Source organism: Gorilla gorilla, chromosome 16, assembly GCF_029281585.2.
Source record: "Gorilla gorilla gorilla isolate KB3781 chromosome 16, NHGRI_mGorGor1-v2.1_pri, whole genome shotgun sequence".
NCBI classification, from domain to species: Eukaryota; Metazoa; Chordata; class Mammalia; order Primates; family Hominidae; genus Gorilla; species Gorilla gorilla.
This window is the reverse complement of record NC_073240.2, coordinates 77,004,639-77,017,313: the sequence shown is the minus strand read 5'-3', so window position 1 is coordinate 77,017,313 and position 12,675 is coordinate 77,004,639. Positions and strand designations below refer to the sequence as shown.

The 12,675-nt window shown below is 46.8% G+C and overlaps 1 protein-coding gene across 1 annotated transcript in view; it reads right to left on the bottom strand.

Annotated features, from left to right (window-relative positions):
• The window catches only part of TMEM266 (transmembrane protein 266), a 146,293-nt gene that overhangs the window by 62,256 nt on the left and 71,362 nt on the right, over positions 1-12,675 (bottom strand). The window contains exons 2-3 of the mRNA XM_031002194.3: positions 8,508-8,641; positions 4,884-5,072 (exon numbers count right to left, since the gene is read on the bottom strand). Of these exons, the coding sequence (XP_030858054.1) occupies positions 4,884-5,072; positions 8,508-8,545 (227 nt within the window). The 5' untranslated portion in view covers positions 8,546-8,641. The remainder of the gene's footprint in view (positions 1-4,883; positions 5,073-8,507; positions 8,642-12,675) is intronic.

Here is a 12,675-nt window from a genome sequence, read left to right as displayed (position 1 = left end):
AAGGGCTTCTAGGCAAGTCAAGGAGCTTGGCCAAGATGGGGCTCTGACTTCACATCAAGGCGACTGCTCCTTCTTCCTCACCCCGCAGGACTTTCATGGACTTAAAGCACACCAAACCACCTCACACCCATTAGGAAGGCTGCTATCAACAAAAAGTAAAATAGCCAGTGTTGGTGAAGACAAGGAGAAATCACAGCCCTCATGCACTGTCAGGTGGAATGTAAAACAGTGCAGCAGCCACTGCAGAAAGCAGTATGGCAGTTCCTCGGAAAGTCAAAAATAGAATTACCCTGTCAGCCAGCAATTCCCGCTTTTGGATATATACCCAAAAGCATTGAAAGCAGGGTATTATTATTATTACTATTTTGAGACGGAGTCTCGCTCTGTCACCCAGGCTGGAGTGCACTGGCTGCGTGATCTCAACTCACTGCAACCTCCGCCTCCCAGGTTCAAGTAATTCTCCTGCCTCAGCTTCCCAAGTAGCAGGGATTACAGGCATGCGCCACCACACCCGGCTAATTTTTGTATTTTTAGTAGAGACGGGGTTTTGCCATGTTGGCCAGGCTGCTCTTGAACTGCTGACCTCAAGTGATCTGCCTACCTCGGCCTCCCAAAGTGCTGGGATGACAGGCGTGAGCCACTGCACCCGGCCTGAAAGCAGGGTTTTGAAGAGATATTTGTACAGGTCTGTTCATAGCAGTATTATTCACAGTAGCTAAAATATGGATGCATTTGAGAAAAAACAGTCCAGTATGGGGTGTGTCCACTGACAGATGAATGGATAAACAAAGTGTGGTACAGTCACACAGTGGATGATTATTCAGTTTTAAAAAGGCAAGAAATTCCGACACATGCTACAACATGGATGAACCTTGTGGACATTATGCTAAGCAAAATAAGCCAGTTATAAAAGGACAAATACTGCATGATTTCACTTATAGGAGGCACTTAGAGTAGTCGAATTCAAAGGGACAGAAAGTCAAATAGTGGTTTCCAGTGGCTGGAGGAGTGGGGGAACAGGAAGCTACTGTTTACTGGGTACAGAGTTTCTAGTTTGCAAGAAGAAGAGTTCTGGAGATGCATGCTGGTTATAGTTACCCAACAATGTGTATGTCCTTAATGCCACTGAAGCCTACGCTTAGGAATGGTTAAGATGGTACATTTTGTTACATGTATTTTACCACATTTTTAAAAAATGCTTTTTTAAAAAAGTATACTGAGGCTAGGCACTGTGGCTCACGCCTGTAATCCCAACACTTTAGGATGCAGAGGCAGGCAGATCACTTGAGGTCAGGAGTTTGAGACCAGCCCAGGCAATATGGTGAAACCCCATCTCCACTAAAAAGAAAAAAAAAAAAAATTAGCTGGGCATGATTGCACACGTCTGTAATCCCAGTTACTTGGGAGGCTGAAGTGGGAGGATCGCTTAAACCTGGGAGACGGAGGTTGCAGTGAGCCAAGATCGTGCCACTACACGGCAGCCTGGGCGACAAAGCAAGACTTTGTCTCAAAAAAAAAAAAAAAAAAAAAAGGATACTGAGAAGTTAAAGGCATTGGACAGGGTAGCTGGAAGTGGAATCACATGGGCAATGCATGTTACCCACAGTCACAGCCATGATGTTGGAAAGGGACGGCTGAGAAGTGGAAGCCCAGTGCTGCCAGCCAGGATCAAGGGATCAGGATCACAGAGATAGGGCTCTATTCCCGTCTCTGTCATTTTTTATTGTTGTTGAGACAGGGTCTCACTCTGTTGCCCAGGCTAGAGTGCAATGGAGCAATCATAGCTCACTAAAGCTTCGACCTCCTGGGCTCAAGTGATCCTCCCACTTCAGCCTCTGAAGCAGCTAGGATGACAGGTGCGTGCCACCATGCCTGGCTAATTTTTTTTTTTTGTAGAGATGGGGTTTTGCCATGTTGCACAGGCTGGTCTCGAACTCCTGGACTCAAGTGATCCTCTCACCTCAGCCTCCCAAAGTGCTGAGATTACAGGCATGAACTAGCATGCCCCGCCCCCGTCTCTGTCACTGTGTGACCTTCCGCAAGTTCCTTGTACTCCCTGGGCCCTGCTGTCTTTGAGAAGGTTTAGAATGGATGTGTTTAGGTCTCTTCCAGCTCTAACAGTCTCAGATTCAGGGAAATTGAAAAGCCCTGAAATATCACGGAGCTCAAGAGCACTGGGAGGCGGGCAGCGGGGCCACGGAGCACTTTCTGCCAGGGTCCCTGAGGTCTCTTCATTCCCTACAGAAAAGGTTCATTCCTGTACATAACACTGGCCTTCGTAGGAAGAGGCATCTTGAACAAGACTGAAACCAAGCTCAGAGCTGTAAATGAGGACTCTTCCTTTTGTTTTCCATTGCCCCAGAAAGGGCCGGGTTGGACATTTTGGGAAAACCCCAGGAAATGCACCAAGAGCCAAGAAGCCTCGCGGAGAGAGGCCGTTCCTCCCTCGCAGTGTTTTTGCTTTGCTTCAGTTTCCCCTGGCTCCGGTCCTGTGCCTGCACTTCCTTCCTCCAGGAAGCCCTCTGGCTGCCAATCGGCGCCCCCAGCTGAGAGTTCCAGCAGCGAGGCAGATCCCTTCCTCGGGCTGCTTCCTATTTACCCAATGGGAACAGCTTTCCTGGGCACACCTGGAGATTCAAATCAAATCAAAGGCCTCTCTGCCTTGCAGGCGCTTCATTTGGATTCATTTGTTTGGGAAGGAACCTTGCAAAGGCCCAGTTTAGAGGCAAATTGAATGATAAGGCAAAGCCTCTGCCAGCGTTGGGGTTCAGGCTAGGGAGTGATACACAGGGGATACCTGGAAAGGGGTACACCACAGCACAGGACCCCTGAAAGGGGTACATCACAGGGTGGTACACCTGGTGGGGGAACACCCATAGCAAGGTCCACCCGCGGTGCCGTAACACGCACAGGGGGCACATGTGGACACTGCTTTGCTCCGAAGCAGAATCCCTGAAGGTTTCCCCACTTTTCTCCATACCATCCTACTCTTCACGTGAAAAGGGCCTAACACAGGCTCAGGCCGGGGGCAGGAAATGAATTCTCCGAAATAGCTAGGGCATGTTAGAAGGCTGCACTACTGCTTTTGACCACCAGAGAGCAGTGACGCAGTGACTTGCTGGGTGCTCAGAGAAGGACCCACCAGCTACATCATTTGCAGAGCCCAGTGAAAATGTGGGGCTCCTTAAGAATTTCAAGACAGCAGCGGCAGAGCATTTAGCCAAGTGTTGGGACCCTTCTAAGCACGGGGCTCTGCGCTACCGCACAGGTCACATGTGCACGAAGCTGGCCCTGGCCCAGGGGCCTCAGGTTTCAGCCCGGCCTTCAAGATGGTAAGGACCTGACAGAGCTCAGGACAGCACTTCCACTGCAGGTGTCCCTTAGCTGCCTCCGACCTGCTTGCCTATCCTTTTTTGTCCAGTGTCCTGATGACAATATGCATAATACTTGGAAAAATTATATTTTCAGAGAAAGCCACTGGGGTGTAGTTTCTGCAAAAAAAGGTGTGTGGTTTCACCATTGTTAGGCGGTTTATCTCAGGAAGTGGGAAGCTCCTTCCAGAAACAAGCCCAGGGAATCCAAGCTCTGCAAATTTAGCTTTAGCTAAGGCTTCTCGTTTGCTTCTAAAATACCTGACAACCCTTCATTTTTATATTCAAAGCAGCCAGCATGTTCCAAAGTGTTTACTGGCACCCAGGAAAGAAAAGTCCAGAACTGGCTCCTAAGGTCCTGCTAGGGTGAAGCTAGGGAAAGCCCTTGTCAGAGTCGGAAGTCTGATCTGCTGTGTGACCCTAGGACCTGTTCCTACCCCTCTTTGGCCTTCAGCTACACCACCAAGCCCCATGAAATCAAGGACATCAAACTGGTGTGTCTCCCCTGCCCCACCTAGCTCTTGCCCTCTACCACTCACCTTCAGGAAGTATGTTTGTAAGACAGACCACGCTAATGAGAAGTGAATTGGGAAACAAAGGCATCCAAGCTGATTGACAAGCTAAGTAGGAGGAGGTAAGGACCACCTTTTTGAATTGCGGACCCACATATTCCGCATGCCTTCCCTGGAAAGGGAGTGCCCTAATATCTGCAGAGCTCCTAGCCGAATTCTCTAGATTCCCTTACATCCTAAGCATGTTCCTGCATGTAGGGTACATTCTTCCTGGTCGCTTCCTAGTGACAGTCTGCTTTATAAAGGGAAAGTGCAGCTCAAGTCCATCCCTTATGGGCTCTGTGACCTTGGGCAAGTCCCTAATCACTGTGGGTCTCCTTCTTCCCAAGTGTACATAGAGGGGATTGGATGGGTCATTAAGGAGTGCCTCGGTCCTAAAATAAATTTTATGATTCTCCTAAGAGGTCACCTAAGAGGTCGTCTGGCAGGTATTGTCTGTGCCCAGTGCCTTTTTCTGAGGAAGTAATGCGTGAGTAGGAAAAGGGCCTGAGTGGTCTGCTGTGAACCTCTGCTGTCTCACTAGTTAGCATCTCTCATCTTGGCTGCTGCTTCTTGGAAGATATCCATAGAAACCCAGGGAATTTTTTTTTTTTTTTTTTTTTTTTTGAGACAGAGTTTTACTCTTGTCGCCCAGGCTAGAGTGCAATGGTGCAATCTCAGCTCACTGCAACCTCCGCCTCTCGGGTTCAAGCAATTCTCCTGCCTCAGCCTCCTGAATAGCTGAGATTCAGGAGTTCAGGGCTGCGCCACCACGCTCAGCTAATTTTTGTATTTTTAATACAGACAGGGTTTTACCATGTTGGCCAGGCTGGTCTCGAACTCCTGACCTCAGGTGATCTGCCCGCCTCTGCCTCCCAAAGTGCTGGGATTACAGGCGTGAGCCACCGCGCCTAGCCTAACCCAGGGACTTCTTAGCTAGCTCAATGGTCCCAGCACCTACCCTTCTCTTTGGTAATCTTCGTCCAGATTTGACAGGAGCTGCGAGCCCGCCGTGGAGAGATCGACAGCAGCCAGGGGCAAGTCCCGATAGGCAAAGTTCACCAGCTGCACAGGAGCAATGCTCTTGGTTTCTTCGTCTACTTGTTGGGAGATGACCTCAACTTCAGAAATTCCTCCTTCTATGGCAGGCCTGGGTTGGAGAGGAGGAACAATGGGAAAGAGTTATCTTCAAGGGCCAAAAAATTCTTCCATTCCTCAAGGAAAGGAGGGAGAATGCTGCTATGCCAGTGGAGGGCTGAGGAAGCTTAAGGTTGCCCCTCTTCCCTGCTGGCCACCTGCGGACCCGAGGACTGGACTGAGGCCCTAACAGTCCCATCTCTTTCAATGGTTGGGGAAAAGTGGGAGAATGGGAAGAGGAAGTGCTCAGACCTGGAAATATGAGCTTTAGTGGGGCAGAGCTCCCCTTCATGAAGGGGAGGTAAAGACCCAGATGGATAACTGCCAGCCCGCAAAACTATGGCTTAGACTTTCAGGACTCTGGGTCACTAGACTCTATATGGGAGTAAGATATTCTTTTAAGTTGTCTCCTGAGTTTCATTGTAAAGGTGTTTTGAAATGTTTCTATTCTCTATTCCACAATAGAGAAAACAGGTTTCTGTTCACAACTGGATGTACTGTGGTGATTGAGGAGCCTGCATGGAGACTTGTAGAGACCTAGTGGGCCTTGGGGTGGTGAGGACAGGAGGCTCCAGCTGTCCCTGGTGGCCACTCCCTTCCTATTTGAACTGGTCCTACCATATGTCTCTTCTTAAGGTTGGGAATGGGGGATGGCAGTCACTTGATCCAATGTCTGAGGGCTTGTGGGTCTCTTCCGATCTTACTGTCAGGCTCACCTTGGGCACTGGCAATAACTAACCACTCCAGTGGCATTCCCGGGCATCTCAGCCAGGGCAGTACCACCTCCCAATCTACCAGGGGATATTTGGCAATTTGTGGAGGCATTTTTGGTTGCCACCATGACCACGGATGGTCATTATTGACATTTAAGTAGGGCTGGGGACGCTACACATCCTGCAATGTGTCAATAATGACTAAAAACTGTCCTGCCCACACAGCCACAGCAACCCTGTCCAGAGATGCTGGACTAGAAAACTTCCCCTTAGCTTCCTGGGGCACCATCTTTGGTCCATCCAGTATGTCCTTGACCCTATCTCATCCTGTAGAATCTGAGGGGCTCAGTCTTGTGCCTCTGTCCAAACAATGAGAGTTAGAAAGGAACAATTGTATAATGGCAAGGAGTAAAATTTAAATATTGGAGGGAACATTGAGGGTCAGTGCCCAGGGTAATGAGGGCCCAGTTTTAATACTGAGATGGCAGTCCTGTCTGCTGTAAACTGCTCTTGGGCTCTGGTGCTGGTTTGAATGCCAACTTCTGCAGGGCTCCTCCTGAACCTCAGTTTCTCCAATCAGAACATGAGGAGGTAAAATAGAATATTCCTAAGGGCTGTTCCTTCTCACTATGATCTGACATAGGTGACAGACATATGGAGAAGATCGGAGGAGCTCCAGAGTGACAAGTCCCTATACTTGTGTGGGAGCTCTAAATTCTAAACTTTTCCAACAACCATTGAAATCTAACCAATAATACACAGCTGCAGGCCGGGCATGGTGGCTCACGCCTGTAATCCCAACACTTTGGGAGGCCAAGGCAGGTGGATCACCTGAGGTTAGGAGTTCAAGACCAGCCTGACCAGCATGGTGAAACCATCTCTACTAAAAATACACAAAATTAGCCGGATGTGGTGGTGCATGCCTGTAATCCCAGCTACTTGGGAGGCTGCGGCAGGAGAATCGCTTGAACCCGGGAGATGGAGGTTGCAGTGAGCTGAGATTGGGCCATTGCACTCCAGCCTGGGCAACAAAAGTGAAACTCTGTCTCAAAAGAAAAAAAAAACAAAAACCCACAGCTGCAGTTATCCCGGAAGTTCAGAGATTAATATACCTACTTCTCTTTTGCTTGGATTATCCGATAACTAAGGAGAAAGTGAGATTTTTATTTGAATGCCACAGACTGGCTGCCTAGACCACCTGAATTCACCAAGTAACTTCTAATGCCCAATTCTCATTTGTAGGCCTTATTTAAACCTTTGCTTTTTGCTACCTGTCAAGCACAGATAATAGTACTCATCATTGCTTGACATTTACAAAATGACTCAAGATCTTTAAACGAAACAGAATGTGAGGTTTCAATGTTTCTCAACAATTGAAATAAAAGTGTGGGTGTTTATGGGGGGAATCCCAGCTCCCCCAGATGGTTCCCAAAAAGCAGATGCTGGGTTGAATTTGTTCTCTTTTCTTCTGGACTACTCAAGGAAACTATGGATCACCGAACTAAACAAAGAGAACTTTCTGATCAATAAGGTGTTCATGGAGAGAAATTAACAGGATATGGCTCTAAGAAGTGCGAACAAACTATTTCCGCCTTTCCAACGTTTCTGCCTCAAGTTCCCCTTGCATCAGTGGTCACAGCGGCCCGGCACCATCTCTGGCCATGTGGTGGTCACCTCAGCAGAGAGACAAGGCCTCCTCTGGTGAAGTGAAGGTCCCACAGTGTATAGGCTATATTTAGCCTACACCCTTTCCTTAGATACAAAGAATGGTATGGTAGACAAAATGTATTAATGGTTCTATTCTTTACCTCTCCTTGAGCCTATGCCCTTTGGCATATAACTTCATAGCTCCTTCCATCAAAAGGAAGAGTGTATTTTCCTAACCCTTGATTCAGCATTCAGCCATGTGACTCGTTTTTGCCAACGAGATGTTAGGTGGTAGAAGAGCCAGGTTAGACACCAGCAGAGGCATGAAAAGGCTCTGTGAATTTCTGCCTGTGCTCTTGTACCTCCAACATCACCCATGAGAGGGTGAGCAGCCTAGCCTACTGGAGGATGAGAGACATGGAGCAGAGTCCAGCCTCCTCTAGATCAGCTGACAGCCAGCTATGACCAACATTTAAAAGTCATCCCAGCCAAGATCAGAGGAGCTGTCTAGCTGAGTACCCCAGACATGTGAGCAATAAACATTTTTTGTTGTATTCTACTAAGGTTCTATGGTTGGTTGTTACACAGCATTAGTGTGTCAATAGATAACAGATTCATACTCCAGATGACAGAGCAGTCAGGCCCATATCTAGATAGGCCAGGACAGTGTGGTGTAATAGAATGAGTGCTGTTTTCATCTTAGTATTCATACCAACCAGTGGCAAAACACAAAATAAGTGACCACCTTGCAGGTGCTCGGTAAGATTAAGTGACTGGTTCATATGGCGTCTCAGGTTTTGGGAAATGAAAGCAATTCTCCCTTAAGAATTCTGCCCCGGGTTTCATAAAGCCTGGTTTTAGAAACCCTCTCAGATTTCTAAATTTCCTTGCGATTCCCATTTTGTTAATTCACCTTCAGCGCTTCCTAATCTTGTTTTGAGTCTTGCTTTTGAAAGGTTTCTCCATTTTCTGTGGCCTCCTGCTAAACGAAATGTACATAGTGGCTGCCTAAATTAGAAGATCTTCATCTTCTGGGAGATTTATAGCCACAGTTCTGGATCCAGAGAGCAGATCCCAGCATTACTTACTGTGGATTGGTCATGTTGAAAGATGGAGCCACAGCCATGGGTTTTCTTGGTGTTTAGTGGGGCTCAGCTGTCCTGAAGCCTGCTGTCAGCATTTCCAAGCGTGGGTTCTACAAGACACATACAAATATAGTGCCCTGAAAACAAAAATAGGAACTTATTACCTTCAGATGCCAAACCAAAGTCCTCCTAAGCTCATCTAAAAATGGGAGTCCTTAGAACTTTCTTCCATCTAGCACTTTTCTTCAAAGTAATGTTGAATAGATTCTTACAATTACCCTATGGAAGAGTAATAATAAGCATAATTCTCTTTTTTAGATGAGGAAACAAGGCCAGAGTGACAAAATGACTTTTTTGTGTCACAGAGATGGTAGAAGAGCCAGGTTAGTGCCCAGCTTCTCTGACTTCTCATCCACAGTTCTTCCCACTAAACTGCTGTGCCCCCCAAAACAGCATCCCTTTATACTGCAGCTTTGAGAGGCTTCAAAATAAGGTTTGTCTAAAAAATCTCAAATGTTTTCCACGTATTTTTTCTCCCACTTCCCTTTCCCTTCCGGTAGTTCTGTCTTTTCGTGCAGGCTTTTCTCTTCTCCTCTCAGCTCATTCCGAGAGCGGAGAGAAAGAATAGACCCTGGAGCTGGGCTGCCACAGTCAGAGCCTCACTCCCACTTACTAGCTCTGTGACCTGGAGTGAGCTACTTACACCCCCATCCTCAGTTTCCCCACCTGAAAAATGGGGATAATAACAGAACTAACTACATGAGGTCATGCCTGTAAGACACTAGCATAGCGCCTGACACTTAGTAAGTACTATATAAGTGTTGGATTTCATTATTATTATTTATTTTATTTTTTTTTTTTAGATGGAGTTTCACTCTTGTCACCCAGGCTGCAGGGCAATGGCATGATATCAGCTCACTGCGACCTCGCCTCCTGGGTTAAAGTGATTCTCCTGCCTCAGCCTCCCAAAGTAGCTGGGGTTACAGGGATGCACCACCACGTCCAGCTAATGTTTTTGTATTTTTAGTAGAGACGGGGTTTCTCCATGTTGGTCAGGCTGGTCTCGAATTACTAACCTCAGGTGATCCGCCCACCTCAGCCTCCCAAAGTGCTGGGATTACAGGCGTGAGCCACCGCGCCCGGCCTGATTTATTTATTTATTTATGTTTAGACAGGGTCTCCGTCACCCAGGCTGGAGCACAGTGGTGCGATCTTGGCTCACTGCAGCCTTGACCTCCTGGGCTCAAGTGACCCTCCACCTAAGCCTCAGCTGGGATTACAGGCACGTACTACCACACTCAGCTAATTTTTTGGACTTTTGGTAGAGTCGGGGTTTTGCTATGTTGCCCAGGCTGGTCTTAAACTCCTGAGCTCAAGTGATCAACCTACCTCAGCCTCCCAAAGTGCTGGGATTACAGGTGTGAGCCACTGTGCCTGGCCAGTAATAATAATAATTACTATTATTATTTGAGAGACAGAGTCTCGCTCTATCTCCCAGGCTGGAGTGCAGTGGCGCAATTTTGACTCACTGCAACCTCCACCTCCTGGGTTAAAGTGATTCTCATGCCTCAGCCTCCTGAGTAACTGGGACTACAGGCATGTGCCACCACCTGGGCTAATTTTTGTGTTTTTAATAGAGATGGGGTTTCACCATGTTGGCCAGGCTGGTCTCGACCTCCTGACCTCAAGTGATCTGCCCGCCTCGGCCTCCCAAAGTGCTGGGATTACAGGCATGAGCCACTGTGCCCCGCCCATAATAATTTTTTTTTATAAATTAAAAGGGCATAGTCTGTTGAACCTGAGTATATTCCAACACATTTAGATGGCTGAATATAATATTTCCTCTTAAAAACTGGATTGGTAGGCCAGGCGCGGTGGTTCACGCCTGTAATCCCAGGACTTTGGGAGGCTGAGGCGGGTGGATCATGAGGTCAGGAGATCAAGACCATCCTGGCTAACACGGTGAAGCCCTGTCTCTACTGAAAATACAAAAATATTAGCCAGGCATGGGGGCAGACGCCTGTAGTCCCAGCTACTCAGGAGGCTGAGGCAGGAGAATTGCTGGAACCCAAGAGGTGGAGCCTGCAGTGAGCCGAGATCGCGCCACTGCACTCCAGCCTAGGCGACAGAGCGAGACTCCATCTCAAAAAAAAAAAAAATTCGATTGGTAAACAGCATATACTTTTCTATCAACCAGTGCTACAGTACCATCTAGAAGTCTTCTGGGAGACAGGGCAACCCAGCTGAAGATATGCAGACAAAATAACTCAGAACCCAGGTTCTTAAAGGAGCGAGGAAGTTCCTTTAAGCAATGTGTAATTAAGAAAAGAGAGTGCTCAAGTTAAAGAAACTTAAGGAAATCCTGGGAAAGTCTGAACTTAGAGCAACTGGAATTAACAGAGACAGAGAGCTCTCTAAAAGCAGAAGGGCAGCCAAGGAGGAAGCCACCAATCATATCCACACCAGATGTTTGTGGGGCAATAGAAGCAAGGGACAAAGGCTAAGAGCCAACACCAAGGAGAAATGGACAGATGTTTTGTAACCACATCTTACTAAGGGCTTCACCTTCCCTTAGTATTCCTTAGTAAGGAGGGTCTAAGCATGAAAAACAGAACTGTCCTCTATAGTATTTGGGATTTCATATCCATTTTATACTAAGTCTTATAAAATTCCATAACAGATTTAATCAGTATCAATCTTTTTATGTTCTCTTTATAAAACCTCAAGTTAATAAAGTCTTCTGAGACTAAGACTGATCACATAGAATGTCTAAACCCAACTGACAATGAAGTCAGAATTGAGATATCCATAAATGGGAAGCCAGGTGAGCAAGCCTTCTTTCCAGAATGGTGTTTTAACAACAAGTTGTATTTCCAAATGAGGTTTGTTTGTTTGTTTGTTTGAGACAGAGTTTCGCTCTTGTTGCCCAGGCTAGAGAGCAGTGAGCAGAGGCGTGATCTCAGCTCACTGCAACCTCCGCCTCCTGGGTTCATGCAATTCTCCTGCCTCAGCCTCCCAAGTAGCTGGGATTACAGGTGCCTGCCACCATGCCTGGCTAATTTTTGTGTTTTTAGGTTTCACCATGTTGGCCAGGTTGGTCTCGAACTCCTGATCTCAGGTAATCCACCCACCTCAGCCTCACAAAGTGCTGGGATTACAGGCATGAGACACCATGCCTAGCCCCAAATTAGTATTTTACATGCTACACAAGGTATTAGCCCTGTGGGGGATATAACGGGAAGGTCATTACTTTCATGGACCTTCCTGTCTCTCTGGGCAGGCAAATTTCAAAAATACAAAACTCCAAACTTTTTGCACATTTCTAGTAGTGGAGAACAAGTAAAAATTCACAAATCTATATTTATAAATAATAAACATTAATTACCACATTAATACAGCCAATATAAAACATATACAAAAAAGAAGTGAAGATTATGAAAAATTTTTTTTAATTTAACTTTTTAGGAAGGAAAATTTCAAATATATACAATTGTAGAGAATTGTATCATGGACCTCTAATTCCCCACCACCCAACGCCAACGTTATCAACTCATGGGCAATCTTTTCTCTGTATCCCTGCCTGTCTCCACCACTCATGACTGTTTTGGAATAAATCCTAGATGCCATTTCATTCACCTGTATTTCAATATGTAGTTCTAAGGATAATGAGGAGAAGGATTCCTTTTAAAAGAAGTAATCACAAAACTATCATCATCCCCCAGTCAACAATCTCTTCTTTGAGACACAGTTTCACTGTCACCCAGGCTGGAGTGCGCTGGCACGATCTTGGCTCACTGCAACCCCTACATCCCAGTTCAAGCAATTCTTTTGCCTCAGCCTCCCAAGTAGCTGGGATTACAGGCGTATGCCACCACGCCTGGCTAATTTTTTTTATATTATTAGTAGAGACGGGGTTTCACCATGTTGGCCAGGCTGGTCTTAAACTCCCAACCTCAAGTGAGCCAACCGCCTCGGCCTCCCAAAGTGCTGGAATTACAGGCATGAGACACTGCACCCGGCGTTTTTTTTTTTTTTTTTTTCTTTGACAGGGTCTCACTCTGTTGGCCAGACTGGAGTGCAGTGATACAATGAAAACTCACTACAGCCTTGAACTCCTGGGCTAAAAGTGATCCCCCCACCATCAGCCCCCAGAGTAGCTGAAAAGCACAAG